The sequence below is a fragment of the Sparus aurata genome, chromosome 19, assembly GCF_900880675.1.
Source record: "Sparus aurata chromosome 19, fSpaAur1.1, whole genome shotgun sequence".
In the NCBI taxonomy this organism is placed as follows: Eukaryota; Metazoa; Chordata; class Actinopteri; order Spariformes; family Sparidae; genus Sparus; species Sparus aurata.
The window spans coordinates 10,370,170-10,386,328 of record NC_044205.1 but is presented as its reverse complement, the minus strand read 5'-3'; the positions used below and the strand labels follow the sequence as shown (position 1 = coordinate 10,386,328).

Genomic DNA, 16,159 nt, shown 5'->3' with positions numbered 1-16,159 from the left:
ATCAGCCTGAAAATCACAGGACTTGTCTGTTGTTGGGAAAGAAGTCAGGAGTATGAATTTGAAAGATGTGTGAGCCTCCTTTCATGCTGAACAGAGGGGGAACAGTATCTGACAGTAATATTCCAAGCTGTCAGGATGCGTTCCCCCTGTTTAAATGGTCAAATTTAATGATATCAGCCTGAAAATCACAGGACTTATCTGTTGTGGGGAAAGAAGTCAGGAGTATGAATTTGAAGGATGTGTGAGCCTCCTTTCATACTGAACAGAGGGGGAACAGTATCTGACAGTAATATTCCAAGCTGTCAGGATGCGTTCCCCCTGTTTAAATGGTCAAATTTAATGATATCAGCCTGAAAATCACAGGACTTATCTGTTGTGGGGAAAGAAGTCAGGAGTATGAATTTGAAGGATGTGTGAGCCTCCTTTCATACTGAACAGAGGGGGAACAGTATCTGACAGTAATATTCCAAGCTGTCAGGATGCGTTCCCCCTGTTTAAATGGTCAAATTTAATGATATCCGCCTGAAAATCACAGGACTTGTCTGTTGTTGGGAAAGAAGTCAGGAGTATGAATTTGAAGGATGTGTGAGCCTCCTTTATACTGAACAGAGGGGGAACAGTATCTGACAGTAATATTCCAAGCTGTCAGGATGCGTTCCCCCTGTTTAAATGGTCAAATTTAATGATATCAGCCTGAAAATCACAGGACTTGTCTGTTGTTGGGAAAGAAGTCAGGAGTATGAATTTGAAAGATGTGTCGAGCCTCCTTTCATACTGAACAGAGGGGGAACAGTATCTGACAGTAATATTCCAAGCTGTCAGGATGCGTTCCCCCTGTTTAAATGGTCAAATTTAATGATATCAGCCTGAAAATCACAGGACTTGTCTGTTGTTGGGAAAGAAGTCAGGAGTATGAATTTGAAAGATGTGTGAGCCTCCTTTCATACTGAACAGAGGGGGAACAGTATCTGACAGTAATATTCCAAGCTGTCAGGATGCGTTCCCCCTGTTTAAATGGTCAAATTTAATGATATCCGCCTGAAAATCACAGGACTTGTCTGTTGTTGGGAAAGAAGTCAGGAGTATGAATTTGAAAGATGTGTGAGCCTCCTTTCATACTGAACAGAGGGGGAACACTATCTGACAGTAATATTCCAAGCTGTCAGGATGCGTTCCCCCTGTTTAAATGGTCAAATTTAATGATATCCGCCTGAAAATCACAGGACTTGTCTGTTGTTGGGAAAGAAGTCAGGAGTATGAATTTGAAGGATGTGTGAGCCTCCTTTCATGCTGAACAGAGGGGGAACAGTATCTGACGGTAATATTCCAAGCTGTCAGGATGTGTTCCCCCTGTTTAAATGGTCAAATTTAATGATATCCGCCTGAAAATCACAGGACTTGTCTGTTGTTGGGAAAGAAGTCAGGAGTATGAATTTGAAAGATGTGTGAGCCTCCTTTCATACTGAACAGAGGGGGAACAGTATCTGACAGTAATATTCCAAGCTGTCAGGATGCGTTCCCCCTGTTTAAATGGTCAAATTTAATAATATCCGCCTGAAAATCACAGGACTTGTCTGTTGTTGGGAAAGAAGTCAGGAGTATGAATTTGAAAGATGTCCGAGCCTCCTTTCATACTGAACAGAGGGGGAACAGTATCTGACAGTAATATTCCAAGCTGTCAGGATGCGTTCCCCCTGTTTAAATGGTCAAATTTAATGATATCCGCCTGAAAATCACAGGACTTGTCTGTTGTTGGGAAAGAAGTCAGGAGTATGAATTTGAAAGATGTGTGAGCCTCCTTTCATACTGAACAGAGGGGGAACAGTATCTGACAGTAATATTCCAAGCTGTCAGGATGCGTTCCCCCTGTTTAAATGGTCAAATTTAATTATACCCGCCTGAAAATCACAGGACTTATCTGTTGTGGGGAAAGAAATGAGGAGTATGAATTTGAAGGATGTGTGAGCCTCCTTTCATACTGAACAGAGGGGGAACAATATCTGACAGTAATATTCCAAGCTTTCAGGATGCGTTCCCCCTGTTTAAATGGTCAAATTTAATTATACCCGCCTGAAAATCACAGGACTTATCTGTTGTGGGGAAAGAAATGAGGAGTATGAATTTGAAGGATGTGTGAGCCTCCTTTCATACTGAACAGAGGGGGAACAGTATCTGACAGTAATATTCCAAGCTGTCAGGATGCGTTCCCCCTGTTTAAATGGTCAAATTTAATGATATCCGCCTGAAAATCACAGGACTTGTCTGTTGTTGGGAAAGAAGTCAGGAGTATGAATTTGAAGGAGGTGTGAGCCTCCTTTCATACTGAACTGAGGGGGAACAATATCTGACAGTACTATTCCAAGCTGTCAGGATGTGTTCCCCCTGTTTAAATGGTCATATTTAATGATATCCGCCTGAAAATCACAGGACTTGTCTGTTGTTGGGAAAGAAGTCAGGAGTATGAATTTGAAAGATGTGTGAGCCTCCTTTCATTCTGAACAGAGGGGGAACAGTATCTGACAGTAATATTCCAAGCTGTCAGGATGCGTTCCCCCTGTTTAAATGTCATTGTAGGAATAGTGATATTATTCACATTAACTGAGTTTATAGGGGAGACAGTGAGTGTAATAATTACATTCATGTGTCCTACATTTCCATAACTCTGCCTCGTATAGAATCATACAGAATGTGGTATTAATATATATTGCATCTTTTACCATAGGCTACATCGGCTTTTGGTTACGAACAAGATTTGTAAACCATATTCACAGTATAAACTACTACGTATCTTTGATTCCAGAGACAAATGAAGGAGAGAAAAACTTAAAAAACCTCAAGTATTTGTTTTTGTGTTGTTTAGGCCAGTGCCTTATCCTTATTTTACTCAGCTGTTTGCACTTTATGCTACACAGTTAAAGAAGTGTTTGTTGCTACACGCTGCATATTTCATTAAAGGTTTAATGAACTATCATCTTAATTGTCTTTATTTTTAGTTAGCATACCTTAAACACTTCAAGCTGATGATGGTTATATAAGAGCAGCTGCATGCTGGTGCAATAAGCTGTATGTTTTACATTCAATTTACGTATGATCCGATTAGTCGACTTATCGAAAAAAATAATCGGTGATTAGTCGACTATCAAAATAATCGTTTGTGGCAGCCCTAGTCAACAGTTGGATCTGACCAAATGTTAGACCACTGTTTTAGGTCTTTACATAGATTTGCATGCATTTACTTCAAATTCCACGTTTCATTAATCATCTGAGTCTAAGCAATATTAAGGGAATTTCCACTAAATGTCAAGTCTCCATGTCCCTTCCTCAGAAAGGAGACACAGAGACTCAGGATCTCAGCTACATGAGAGTTGTGAGAGAGGAGCTGCTGGTCACTTTTTGGTTCTAGTTCACTGTGGTCACTTTCTTTATGAGGAATGTTCACCATAAAGGTATCAGTCCCCTGCTTAAGTACAAGCTGCTCTCCCTCTTGACTGCTGCAGAGCTCCTTCTGGTCCTCTTCAATCTGTGGAGGTTCTGGGTCCTCTTGGTCCAGGCTGGAGTTCCTCTCCTGGTTACAGCTCCTGCGCACAGTGCGCGGTACACCGCCGGGTGTCTCCCTAACAGAAAACAAGCGCACTGGGCACCGCCCACAACAGTTAGCTAGCTCCTCTGTTTCCATCTCTACTGGAAAACACCCAGCAGCCACAGCGAGCTATCTGGCTAACGACCAAGGTAGGATATGCGGCGCGTAGACGTCTTCTGATACTCTTTCGTTGTCAAAATAAATAGAAATAAAGTTTTTTTATGAGCTACTCAGCATAACATAACGTCAATCGCTAACTTACGGTGCAGTGTGACTGAAATGGTAACGTTACCAATTGTAAAACGTTACTGTTCTTCGTATCATGTGACGTTGACTTGGCTGGAACTTGGGTGTCAGTTTAGTTACATTAACGAAGCCAGGTGGACTAAACGCTTTTAACTTTTCGTACATTTGAAAAGCAGTAGCCAAACGTTGGTGAAGTGGCTGAGCTGTGGGGTTGGGAAGCTAACGCTAGTAATGTCAAGTACAGCTCGTCCCGTTAGCGTAAGTAACGTGCCTAGCGTAACATTAACTTAGTTACGTCAACGTTGGTCTCTTGGTTAAGATTATTCTGTTTTCTGTGCAGTAAATTGCAGGCTTCTGCTAACGATAGCCCCCTCGTTTGTTTGAGACGTTCCCACAATCCCACCCACTGCATAATTCAGTCTAAACGTGGTGTTGAGTCCCGCAAACCCCAACAGTGTTGGCACAGTGCTTGACGCTGGATCATATCAGTACAGTGATGGAAAATAACGACATTTTATTGACACTGAAAAGGCCATAAGTGGATCATGTGCCGTCGGAATGAACGACTCTAACGTATCACAAGACGCCTGCTATAAAACGGGCTTCACATTCCATTCATATTCACAATCATGATGAGATTTTTGACAGTAGTCTGGTGTGCTTTTTTTCAAACATTCATAGAAGCTATAGACTGAGACAGCCAAACTGGACTAAAGACAAGATCAGGGTCTGCTTAAGACGAGGGGGCGGGCGCAAGTATTGCAAACAAATGGAAAAGGCTGCAGCTCTCAACTGAAGGCATAGATCAGTCATAACTTGCTCACTGTGGGTGTGGTATTTTGAGGGATTACGTCCGAATCCTTATTTCCTGTGCCGATGTCTGTCAGCCCCTGTGCCTGAGTGAGTGTCCTCCAGGGCATGATGGCAGCAGTAGGAGCCGCGGGGCCGGGGCCCACTGACTGTGTGACCAAGGTGGCTATAAGCGTCTCCTGTGAGAATCTTCTCGACAAGGACACCTTCTCAAAGTCTGACCCTCTGTGTGTGCTTTACATGAACAGCTCAGGGCCCCACTGGTGTGAGGTACGTAGGTCAGCATGTTGTAAACTGTATATTCCGGTATTTCCAGTATTGGTACACAATGATTTGAACTGATACCTCAGCTGTATGTTTTTTTTGTCACTTTGGAAATGTCAGTTTGCTGTGAGTCAACACAAGCCCATGCACAAAAAAAGTCCATGACTGAGAAACATCTGTCTGTGTTAGATTGGACGGACAGAGAAAATCGAGAACTGCCTCAATCCCCAGTTTTCCAAGACTTTTGTGATTGACTACTACTTTGAGATGGTGCAGAAGCTGAGGTTTGAACTGCACGACATTGACAGCGACATCGGCAGCCTGCAAGACGCCGACTTCCTGGGAGAGCTGGAGTGTACCTTGGGACAGGTTAGCCCTGTATGCTTATCTTGAATAGTCATTTATCATCACAAAAGCTTTTTCCTCATGCTTCTGTCGCTTCATCTGGGTTGAGCATATCAGTCCTTTATCACTGAAACGCAGTGGCATTTACATTGATGGCTATGAAAATAAAAGTGTATTTGTTTCCACTCCAGATTGTATCCTCCAGGAAACTAAAAAAACCTCTTGTCATGAAGGACAGGAGACCTGCAGGGAAAGGAACCATTACCGTGAGTTGCCTTTATTCAGATTGGTGGTGATAAATCTGCTATAGGAATTTCTGCCATCTGGTATTATTTTGAGTTTATGTGTTGTTCCTTGTTGTATTTGCACTTATGCACTATTTTTAACATAATGCTGTCCCCATGGTGTAGATATCTGCTGAAGAAAGAACAGACAACAGGGTGGTGCAATTTGAAGCGGCAGCTAGAAAACTGGATAAAAAGGTATTGAATACTACTGTGCATTTGAATTAATCGTATGAATTCAGAAATGATTAAACTGATCTGACTAGAAAACCGTTGTGTAGTGTAATTTTCACTACAACCACAGTTAGGGCTTTGGCAGCTACAATGACAGCATGTGAAGACTGCAAGTACTGTGACTGGTTGGCCTGGCTTTCTTGTAGTTTCTGCTTTAGCATCAGGCAAGCTGGGACAAAAGGCTTAGTCCTGCTGCTCTTTAGTTACACACATCTGGAAAAGTCACTCTGCTGAACTGCGGCTCACCCAAGATATCACAGTGCATGAAAGATTGGAAGGAGACTGAAAGAGGTGTAGATGGATGTTACTCCAGTTGCATCAGTACGTTGAAGAATGTAAACACAGATACTGTAATGGACATACGTAAGGCTTGTTATGGCCGGATCACACATGATACACCCATCAAGTGTTGTATCGATGCAGTCAAAACGGCTCAACTATGGATTATTACCTCTATCGTCGGTATCCACGGTGAGCAACCACACACCAACTGTATGTTGTTTACTTATTTATCCACAGGATTTTTTTGGCAAGTCCGACCCTTTCCTGGAATTCTACAAGCAGACAGAAACTGGATGGCAGCTCGCTCACAGGACAGAGGTACAGATAACTCTTTGCATACCATGCCACCTGGTCCACAGATACTTAGAAAGTGCATGGGCAGGTAAAGCCATCAGTATAATGTGTATTGACATTTTATCTGTGTTATACAGGTGGTGAAAAACAACCTGAACCCAATATGGAGACCGTTTCGAATCCCAGTGCAGGCACTCTGTGGAGGTGATGTGGAGAAATCTATAAAGGTACACACACACACTCACATACACATTAATTGTAGGGCTTTGTGACTGATTTTAAGGCAGCCATTTTCTACTGCCTCTGCGCATACATGCTTGTATGAATTGTCGCTATCGGGAGGTAATTTTATGGTATTGTAGATTTTAAAAATGCTTTTCCACCTGCTGAAGGCTTTGCTTATTTTCACTGATTTTTTTGTTAAATCCCCCCTGTCTCATCTTGGTCAATATCTAACATCACCTTCTCTTTCAGTCAAGAATTAGCTCAACCTGAGGTGATGTGAAGATGCCTGTTAGAGCCGGTAAAACTGATTTCCAGAGAGTGTTACAATGGGTATCATCTCAAAGTATAACAACTTGTTTCATACATTTATTGTGAGAGATGGTGCAGCTCATTTTTTTACTAAAACATTAACAATCACAAACATTTTTAATCACCGACACATTTTCAGTTTGTCATGTAAAACTATAGAGAGACTGAATCCAGGCCACACTGGGAGCTCTGCCTGTCTTTTATGGAATAACTCATGTGCATTTACAAGGGTTTGATAATCCATCTCTCAAATAAGGCAATGTGTGGTAGCATTAGTTTATGTATGTTGATGTTTTTTGTTTCCACCCTCTAACCCTATAAAAGCACACTTGTCAGGAAGAGATGCTTTCCAGTCAACAGTGCAAGTGAGTTGACTGTCCCCACCGTGAGTGTTCTTCACTGCATTCTTCTTCTTGGGAAGGATAATAACAGGACAGGCCAAAGTCCTAGTTGCATCTACATCTATCTTCAAGGAATACATGAAAACAAAATTTGGGAAATTTTGGCACACTGGTCAACTTACCTGTTAAATGATGCGGGTTTTATGTTGGTCAGTTTTATGTTCCTGCTTGGATAAGGAGCTTATGTATGATTTCACATCTAATGTTAGTTGTTGACCACAATAAACCTGAACTCATCAGGTTTTTGATGTCAGTTATAAGGGCTGTCCAATACTACAGATTTTTCTAGTTGACAGTCTAGGTTGAAGTTGTTGCTGCACGTTCATGAGATTGGTTTCATTATTTAAATGAATATTTTTGGGGGGCACTGATGAAGCGAGCAGCTCGTTAGCGGTACATTCCGAATCCGTGTACCCTTCGTTCTTTGGTTTTTCCGTTTCAGAACCAAATTAAAATAACAGAAAAACAACTTTGTTTTTCTGTTATTTTGTTTTAAAACCAGAACGGAAAAACGGAAAAACAGAATAACACAAAATCACACATTTTGTAGCTGTTATTCTGTTTTAAAACAAAAACAGAATAACGTGAAAATTAAGTTTTTTGATTTTTACTGTTTTGTTATAGTGATATTTGGAAAATTCGGATTTAGGAGCGGCAGCGCAGCAATTGTAATTCATGTAATTCACACAGAAAGCTGCGCTGCCGCTCCTAAACAGACGTGACGGTAGACGTCATGATGATGAGATCGGGGTGTTTCGGGGTTATTTATCAAAATATACACCTGCACCCGGCGTTTAAAGGGACCCTGCGGTTTATTGAAACCCGGCTATTATTTGGTAATAAATGGTATTTACACCCCACTCTGTACGCCGGAGCGGCGGCGGCGGCCATGCGCATCCGCGATTCATTTGCACTGACTGCAGGCTGGACTGCTGCGCGAGGCTACTGAGAGACTGACCGCCTGTGAGTGCTTTTGGACGGGGGAGGGACTCACGGCAGCACCCGCTGCTCGTTGAGCACAGTAACTGCAGAGTGATACGTGCTTTCAAGTCAGAGTCTCCAAACACCACAAAAGTCTCCAATAACACCAGTAAAAGTCGCTATTTGTCGGTAGTCGCTTTTGGCAAAAAAGTCGCCAGAAGGATGATTTGTTTGTGTGTTATAATAGTCCAACCACTTGCATTTCGACATGGGGGGAATTTTCGTGATTTTATTTTTTATTTTTTAATCTTTTTTCCGAATTTTTTTTTTTCCCCTCCCATCCTGTAGCCTACTCGAGCCCCCCCGGGAGAGTGTCCGCCCCACCGGTTGAGAACCACTGCATTAGTCCATTATTAGATTCCTTCTGATGCTGACTATCACATAAAAAGGTGTTTTAGAGGCTCAGACAGACCTATTGTGTTCATTGGCAGCTCATTATGAGAGAGATCACGTCCACCTTCGGTGCGTGACGCACATTTCCTAATATGGACTTCTCTTCTGGAGAGGGTGACCCCTAATTTCCACTGGATCCGCTCCGTGTGTGTAGGTTACAACAGGTTGTGGAATTTGGTTAAAATTCCGCGTAGTCAAGCCAGCCGCTCCAACATTTTAAGTGCACCCTTATTACAGACTTTATGGCCATAAAGTAAGGGCGCACTTAAATTGTTGGAGCTGCTCCGTCTCTCCTTCTTTCTCTCCTGAGACGGGGGCGGACCGGACGAGTTAATGTTCCGGAGCAGAATGTCAATCAATATTTTATCAGTATATGCCTATAGGCTACATACACACATAGCCTACCCTGTTTATAGAAGTAATCACAGCCGTTTCCAGATCGGCGTCTGAAACATAGGCTACTTCTGCAGCGAAGGTTGTGCTCCATGAAAAATAAAAAATCGGAAAAAAGATTATAAAAAAAAAATTAAATAAAATAACTAAAATTCCCCCCATGTCGAAATGCAAGTGGTTGGGACTGTTATAACCCACAAACAAATCATCCTTCTGGCGACTTTTTTTGTCAAAAGCGACTACCAAAAAATCTAGCGACTTTTACTGGTGTTATTGGAGACTTTTTTGGTGTTTGGAGACTCTGACTTGGAAGCACGTATCACTCTGCAGGTACTGTGCTCAACGAGCAGCGGATGCTGCCGTGAGTCCCTCCCCCGTCCAAAAGCACTCACAGGCGGTCAGTCTCTCAGTAGCCTCGTGCAGCAGTCCAGCCTGCAGTCAGAGCAGAGAGGAGACACACAGCACTCCGCCTCCAGGCTGTAAATGAATCGCGGATGTGCTCCGGCGTACAAAGCGGGGTGTAAATGTACCATTTATTACCAAATAATAGCCGGGTTTCAATTAACCGCAGGGTCCCTTTAAACGCCGGGTGCAGGTGTATATTTTGATAAATAACCGCAGGGGAAACACCCCGATCTCATCATCATGAGGTCTACCGTCACGTCTCTTTAGGAGCGGCAGCGCAGCTTTCTGTGTGAATTACATGAATTACAATTACTGCGCTGCCGCTCCTAAATCCGAATTTTCCAAATATCACAATAACAAAACAGTAAAAATCAAAAAACTTAATTTTCACGTTATTCTGTTTTTGTTTTAAAACAGAATAACAGCTACAAAATGTGTGATTTTGTGTTATTCTGTTTTTCCGTTTTTCCGTTCTGGTTTTAAAACAAGATAACAGAAAAACAAAGTTGTTTTTCTGTTATTTTAATTTGGTTTTGAAACGGAAAAACCAAAGAACGAAGGGTACACGGATTATTCCGGAATCCTGAATATTTTGTTAATTTATTTCGACGCAGTGTAACAGCACACAAGTGTCGCCTGAATCTGTCCGGGCAGTCAAAGTCCTCGCTTGTGTTAATGACCCCAGTAAAAGTTAATATATGCCCCCTCATTAAACTGACCCTGATGGTCTGCTGAGCCCTGGCTTCACTGCCCACTTGCCCAGTTCCAGGGCTCATTCCTGAAAGCCTCCTGCTCATGGCGGTCCTGCTAATGGTGTAAACACCAAAACTCTCCCTGGTTAGCTGCAGGGCTAACTGAGTTAACCACCAGCTACAGAGTGTGAGGGTTTTTTCTGTGTGCGAGTAATGAAAACTAACATTAAGTTGACTGTTAGGCAGCCCTATTTTTATTTGTATTTTTAAAGCATATGACATACATTTCTTTGTCAGTGCTACTGGCCTACTATCATTCATTAGGTTCATTATTTAAATGACCTGATAAATAATACTAATTATACACAGGTAAATTAACCAATGGGACAATTTAACAAAAGGTAGACGTGTTCCGTTAAGATGGATGCCATTTTTAGTTATCCATTAGCTTCCTTAGCTGTCCATCTGTAGACCGACTGTCGCATCACACAGTTTGTCTAATTTGTTCTGGAGCCTACATCTGTTTGTCTTCCACCTGTTTTCTCAACACTGAAGGTGAGATTCTGAGCAGGTTCCCTGTGTATCTGTGTGAGGAGGTAGTGGCACCTTTTCCATCCTGTTTGCCCAATAGAGGGCTTGTGTGCTTGTTTCTGTTAGATTTTTCGATATCTGGGTTTTGCCTTTAAATTAAAGCTTCACCCCTAAAGCATGCTTTTGTCTCATCTGCTTTGATTTTCACACCTTGGTTATTAGAGAATTGACTAGATTTGACTTGTTTCTCTTGTCTGTGCGTCCCAGGTGGACTGTTATGACTACAACAACAGTGGATCACATGACTTCATCGGATCCTTCCAGACCACACTCTCCCAAGTACAGCAGGCATCACAGTCATATGCGGTGAGCTCTGTATGCATGTGTGTTTGTCACTTTTTGGCATTTTCCTTAACCAAAAATGTAAAGAAGAGATGATGAAATACAAAACATGGCTTCCTCCGAATTGCATTCTCACTGGCATTTATGAAGCTTGGCATATATTCATGAATAGTGCGTGTATACATATACAGTACATTGCTGACACGTTTGTTTGTGCTCCTCTTAGGCCGAGTTTGAGTGCATCAATAGTAAGAAGAAACAGAAGAAGAAAGGATACAAAAACTCTGGTGTTATCATTATAAAAAAGTGCACGGTACTGTTGTTGTTTATTCTTTTTTCTTTCTGAACTAATTGTTTTATTCGTCTGGAACAAGCATTTTCCACCTAAAGCCAGTTGCCAAATGAAGACATTTTCAGATGGCTTAAACAGCATAACTACATGCATGTCTAAAACTTTGTATACACATTTTTTGTTGAATTTGGCTTACTTTAAGATAATAAAGGTAAGTAGACAAACGGCATTACAGAATGCGTGTTGTTATATCATTTTCTAAATAGTTGAATGATTGTCTGTCACTTTATTTTCAGGTAGTGAAAGAGTACACTTTTCTCGATTACATTATGGGCGGCTGTCAGATTAACTTCACTGTGAGTAGTACATTTTTTATGAATCTCTTTTCATTAATCTTTGCAAAAACGCACCCAAAAATCCCAGAGTTTTGCATTTTATGATTTTTATTTCTCAATACAGTATAAATTGAGCATTTAGAGTGTTCAGGAAAAATTCATTTTGACGTTGTGAAAGTTTTGTCCACTTTTGATATTGTCTGTATTTATCTGTGGGCCAGATTGCTATTGATTTCACCGGCTCCAACGGGGATCCCAGGTACCCTCAGTCCCTCCATTACATCAACCCTAACGGCTATAATGAATACCTGGCTGCAATCTGGGCTGTGGGTAATGTCATCCAGGACTATGACAGGTAAATTAACTTGTATTGCATTATGTTGGTGTCACAGAGGAGAGGAAAAATCCACCATAAAGCATCAAGCACAGTAAAAATGTTTACAGCGAAAAAGAGTTTTTCTAACAAAAATGTTTCAACATAAAGAACTCCAGCAATGAATGACTGACCTGGTTGTACAAGTCCTGATGGCAGTCTTACTTGTCAAACCTGTAACATTTCGATATCAATGCCTGAAGTCTGAGATAAAAGTTTTCAGATTAACACAAAGAGGTTCAGAGAATGGAAAGGGCTCTCTTATGTCTGCATCCTCATATGTTTCTGTGAACTTCCTTGAGCAAATATTTTGTATCATTTCCTTCCCATAGTGACAAGATGTTCCCTGCTTTTGGATTTGGAGCCCAGATCCCTCCAACAATGCAGGTGATTGTTTGTGTTAATTAAAAGATACTTTTACTTGTGAGCATTTGAATTCTATAAGATACGAAAAGCTCATATTTGATCCAAAAAGTCTGCACTCAAATAAGTTGGTATGGGATCCAGATGATGAATCATATGTATCTGCAGGTGTGCCACGAGTTTCCCATCAACTTCCACCCATCAAATCCATTCTGTGCGGGTAATTATTCCTTGGAGCTATTGTGAATTCACACTGCTGTTTGTTAAATGAGACAGAACATGAATACAATAAAAATAAATGGAAGAGATCTATCATTGCTCTAACATAAAACAGCGAGGAACCAAATGCGAGACACTCAAGAGGCAGGCAGGATTGGGAACAAAAATCAAGCTTTTAGTAACCAATCCAAACTCAAAAACCCATACAATACCTCCAAATCCAAAAGCAAAGTTGCAACCAATAATGAAGCCAGGAACAAAAAACAGAAACATACCACAGGAAGACACAGCAACAAAACAGACAAACTGACAAAGACAGCATGGAACACACAGACTAAATACACAAGGGCTGACTGACTGACAAGACACAGGTGAACACAGAAAAAGGGCTGAAATCACACAAAAGGAGGACATGAAAGGCAAAGCAACACACATGAGAGCAGAAGGTCAAAATAAAACAGGAAATCACAACCACAAACTCGACCATGACTTTATTTATGACTTTTTTGACCATCATATTACAGTGTGTTGTTGATTTCCAAACTTGCTCAATTGCATTGAAAGATCTAAAAAAGCATACTGTGTGTGTGTGTGTGTGCGCGTGCGTGCGTGTGTGAATGCGTGTGTGTGTTTTTTAGGTATTGAGGGTGTGGTTCAAGCCTACCAGCAGTGTCTGCCCCAGGTGAAGCTTTATGGCCCCACAAACTTTTCCCCGATCATCAACCACGTCGCCCAGTTTGGCAGGCAAGCCATGCAGCAGCAAACTGCCTCTGTGAGTTTACTCTCAAGTTAATCAACGTAGGTTAATTGTAGCTGTTGTGTGCAAGCATTTGCTATTGTAGTTTTGGTATGAAAGACGCCACAAAACAGGAACAACTGGATCTCAATCAATTCTATTTTCAAGTGATGGTGAAGTAAAAACCACCTCCACTTTATTCCTTCTGGTTCACATGTTGTTACCTTTTTATCTGACTGTTTCACAGCAATACTTTGTTCTGCTCATCATCACTGACGGAGTGATCACAGACATGGATGAGACCCGCAGCGCCATCGTCCACGCTTCTCGTCTGCCCATGTCCATCATCATCGTTGGAGTAGGCGGGGCCGACTTCAGTGCCATGGAGTTCCTGGACGGAGATGATGGAATTTTACGTTCTGCTACAGGCGAGGCCGCCATGCGGGACATTGTGCAGTTTGTGCCATTCAGGCAGTTCCAAAATGTAAGCAATGTCATAAAACAAAGTCTTTAAGAGCATGCATGTACCCTAAGCTTCTTCATAATTCTTAAATAATGCGCACATTTGAATGTGTGAATCTTATTCCAGGCTGGCACTGCAGCCCTCGCACAAAGTGTATTGGCAGAGTTGCCTGACCAAGTGGCCTCCTTCTTCAATTTATTTCACCTGAAGCCCCCCAGCGAACCCAACCCTTCCTAGAAATGTAGGAGTACCCCGAGCCTGACCCCATGCCCCTCCTTCATCCGCACATTTGATAAAAAGCTGCTTTTTTAATATGACATATGTCTTTATTTAAAAACCTTTTTCAAAACTTCTGACGCACTTTTTACATTAAGTCAATAACCATAGGAACATCTGTAGTGAGCAACCTTAGCAATGTTTTTAGTCAGTATGATTACACATGAAACAGAAGAGTGTTGCCAGTGTCTGTGGTATAACATCACTCTATTGGCAAAAATGTGCAAATGCTTGCAATTTCCTTAATACTGTGTATCGGCAGCGTGCTGCTCAGATAATACAGATGTGTGCACACACTGATATACTAATCATGATTAAATAATCAGTAAATGCTTGTGATACTAACCTGTGGCTCATGTCTCTGACCCCCTGCTTCTCTTATTTGGTTGCAACAGTTAGTTCCCCTACTTTCTCCTTCTAAATCGTGTGTATATATATTTGTCACTCTCAACTTGGCCCCCTGTCTCTTCATCTTCTCCTCAGTGTCCTCAGGAAATGCTAGCTCAGAGCGTCTTGGCAGAAGTCCCTGGCCAAGTGACAGACTTCTTCAATACCATGAAGTTGAAGCCGCCCCAAGGTGACGGACCTGTCACCGACCTTTCAGCATCAGCACCCACCAGTGATGTATCGTGAGGACCAACCTTTCTTCTCAGTGTACCAACTCCAAATACTGAGCAGACACTTGTTTTTTTCTGGATTATTGGAGCAGAGTCCGCTTGTGTTTTCGCACTGAAGCAGTGATGCCCAAACTTCTTCCCCCTTAGTGCCAAAACAGAAACTTAACCATGGGCCACGTAGTTTATTGTATCATATATGCATCATATTGTTCAGATACAAAATGGGACTAGGAGCAGAAGTTCCCTTAAATGACTGAATTCCTACTATATATATATATATATATATATATATATATATATATATATATATATATATATATATATATATATATATATATATATATATATATATATAGCTATATATATATATATATATATATATATAGCTCTACAGTGTTTCAATCATAATCCAAAGTCTACCACGGCCATTTGAGCATTCAACAACCTGTCCTGTTAAGATTTGTAAATACTATGTATCAATAGTATACAGCCATCGTACACACATATCATCAAGCATTTCCTTATAACCAGTAACATATTAACATGGATACTTTTATGTATATTATGTTTTAATGTCACATTTACATATCATTTCATATACTAAGGTGCCCGTTGTTCTATTGATCTGCAGTCCAAGGCACTAATTGAAACTAGTGTAACTTGACACAGGGCCTGTGTTATGTGGAAAAATAGAGGCCTTCATCTCATCAGTCTGTCAGAATCAGTATTGTGAAAGGGTTAGAGGACATAATGTGTTCTCCATGTCATCTCCTCCGATACCTGCAATCACCACTTCACACTTCCATGTTTGCTTGGAAAGTGTAAGAGGTGTACATTTCCACTGACACAAAGTCCATAAACAAAGATATGGCTTTGCCAAGAACAATTAAGTCATGTTTACATAATGGATTGATAAAAATGGATTAATAATGTTTGTAAAAATTAATACCTTTTGTAGATTTTACACTACAAAAAATGTTTTGTTGCTGTCTTGCTGCTGTTTTGTACTTCAGTCTTTTTATATTCAGTTCCACATCTGATTTGACGTTATATTTGGTGCTTCTGCATGACTTTGTTGAATGTATAACAAGGAGAATCTCGTGATAAAATGTATGTTTTTACAGATATGATAAGAAATTCGCTCTGTCTTAAAATGAAGTAATCAAACCTCACTTTTCTAACTGTTATGAAAGTGGCCTAATACATTTCACAAAGTGACCGTTTTGCACGATTACTGTGGCATTGTCTTATATAACTCTTTATCCGTATTGCATGTTTATACGATTTGCACTGCAATAAAATATCTAACCTACACAATCGTCAGCTCCTCCTTCAATAGGTGCAAAAATATTAGAGCAACAACTGAAAGATCACCTTTTGTGTTGTCTGTGCTTCAGGGATGCCTGTCTCGTATTTTCAAAAAGTAGTCAGGTGACAAAACTGTAACTGCTATATACATGTCAAACTGTGACTG

The 16,159-nt window shown here is 41.0% G+C and overlaps 1 protein-coding gene across 2 annotated transcripts; it reads left to right on the top strand.

Moving 5' to 3' along the window:
• The first annotated feature begins 3,599 nt into the window (after window positions 1-3,599).
• LOC115569752 (copine-3-like) lies at window positions 3,600-15,997 on the top strand. 2 transcript variants are annotated; one of them, XM_030397835.1, is made up of 17 exons: window positions 3,600-3,729; window positions 4,714-4,906; window positions 5,090-5,269; window positions 5,437-5,511; window positions 5,656-5,727; window positions 6,283-6,363; window positions 6,477-6,566; window positions 10,937-11,035; window positions 11,238-11,324; window positions 11,600-11,659; window positions 11,860-11,993; window positions 12,344-12,398; window positions 12,543-12,594; window positions 13,232-13,365; window positions 13,577-13,813; window positions 13,919-14,033; window positions 14,552-15,997. In XM_030397835.1, the coding sequence occupies exons 2-16, from the start codon at window positions 4,745-4,747 to the stop codon at window positions 14,027-14,029; spliced, it is 1,629 nt and encodes a 542-aa protein (XP_030253695.1). In that variant the 5' UTR covers window positions 3,600-3,729; window positions 4,714-4,744; the 3' UTR covers window positions 14,030-14,033; window positions 14,552-15,997. The 2 variants fall into 2 exon arrangements, with proteins under 2 accessions (XP_030253695.1, XP_030253694.1); XM_030397834.1 differs by lacking the exon at window positions 13,919-14,033.
• Window positions 15,998-16,159: the final 162 nt, after the last annotated feature.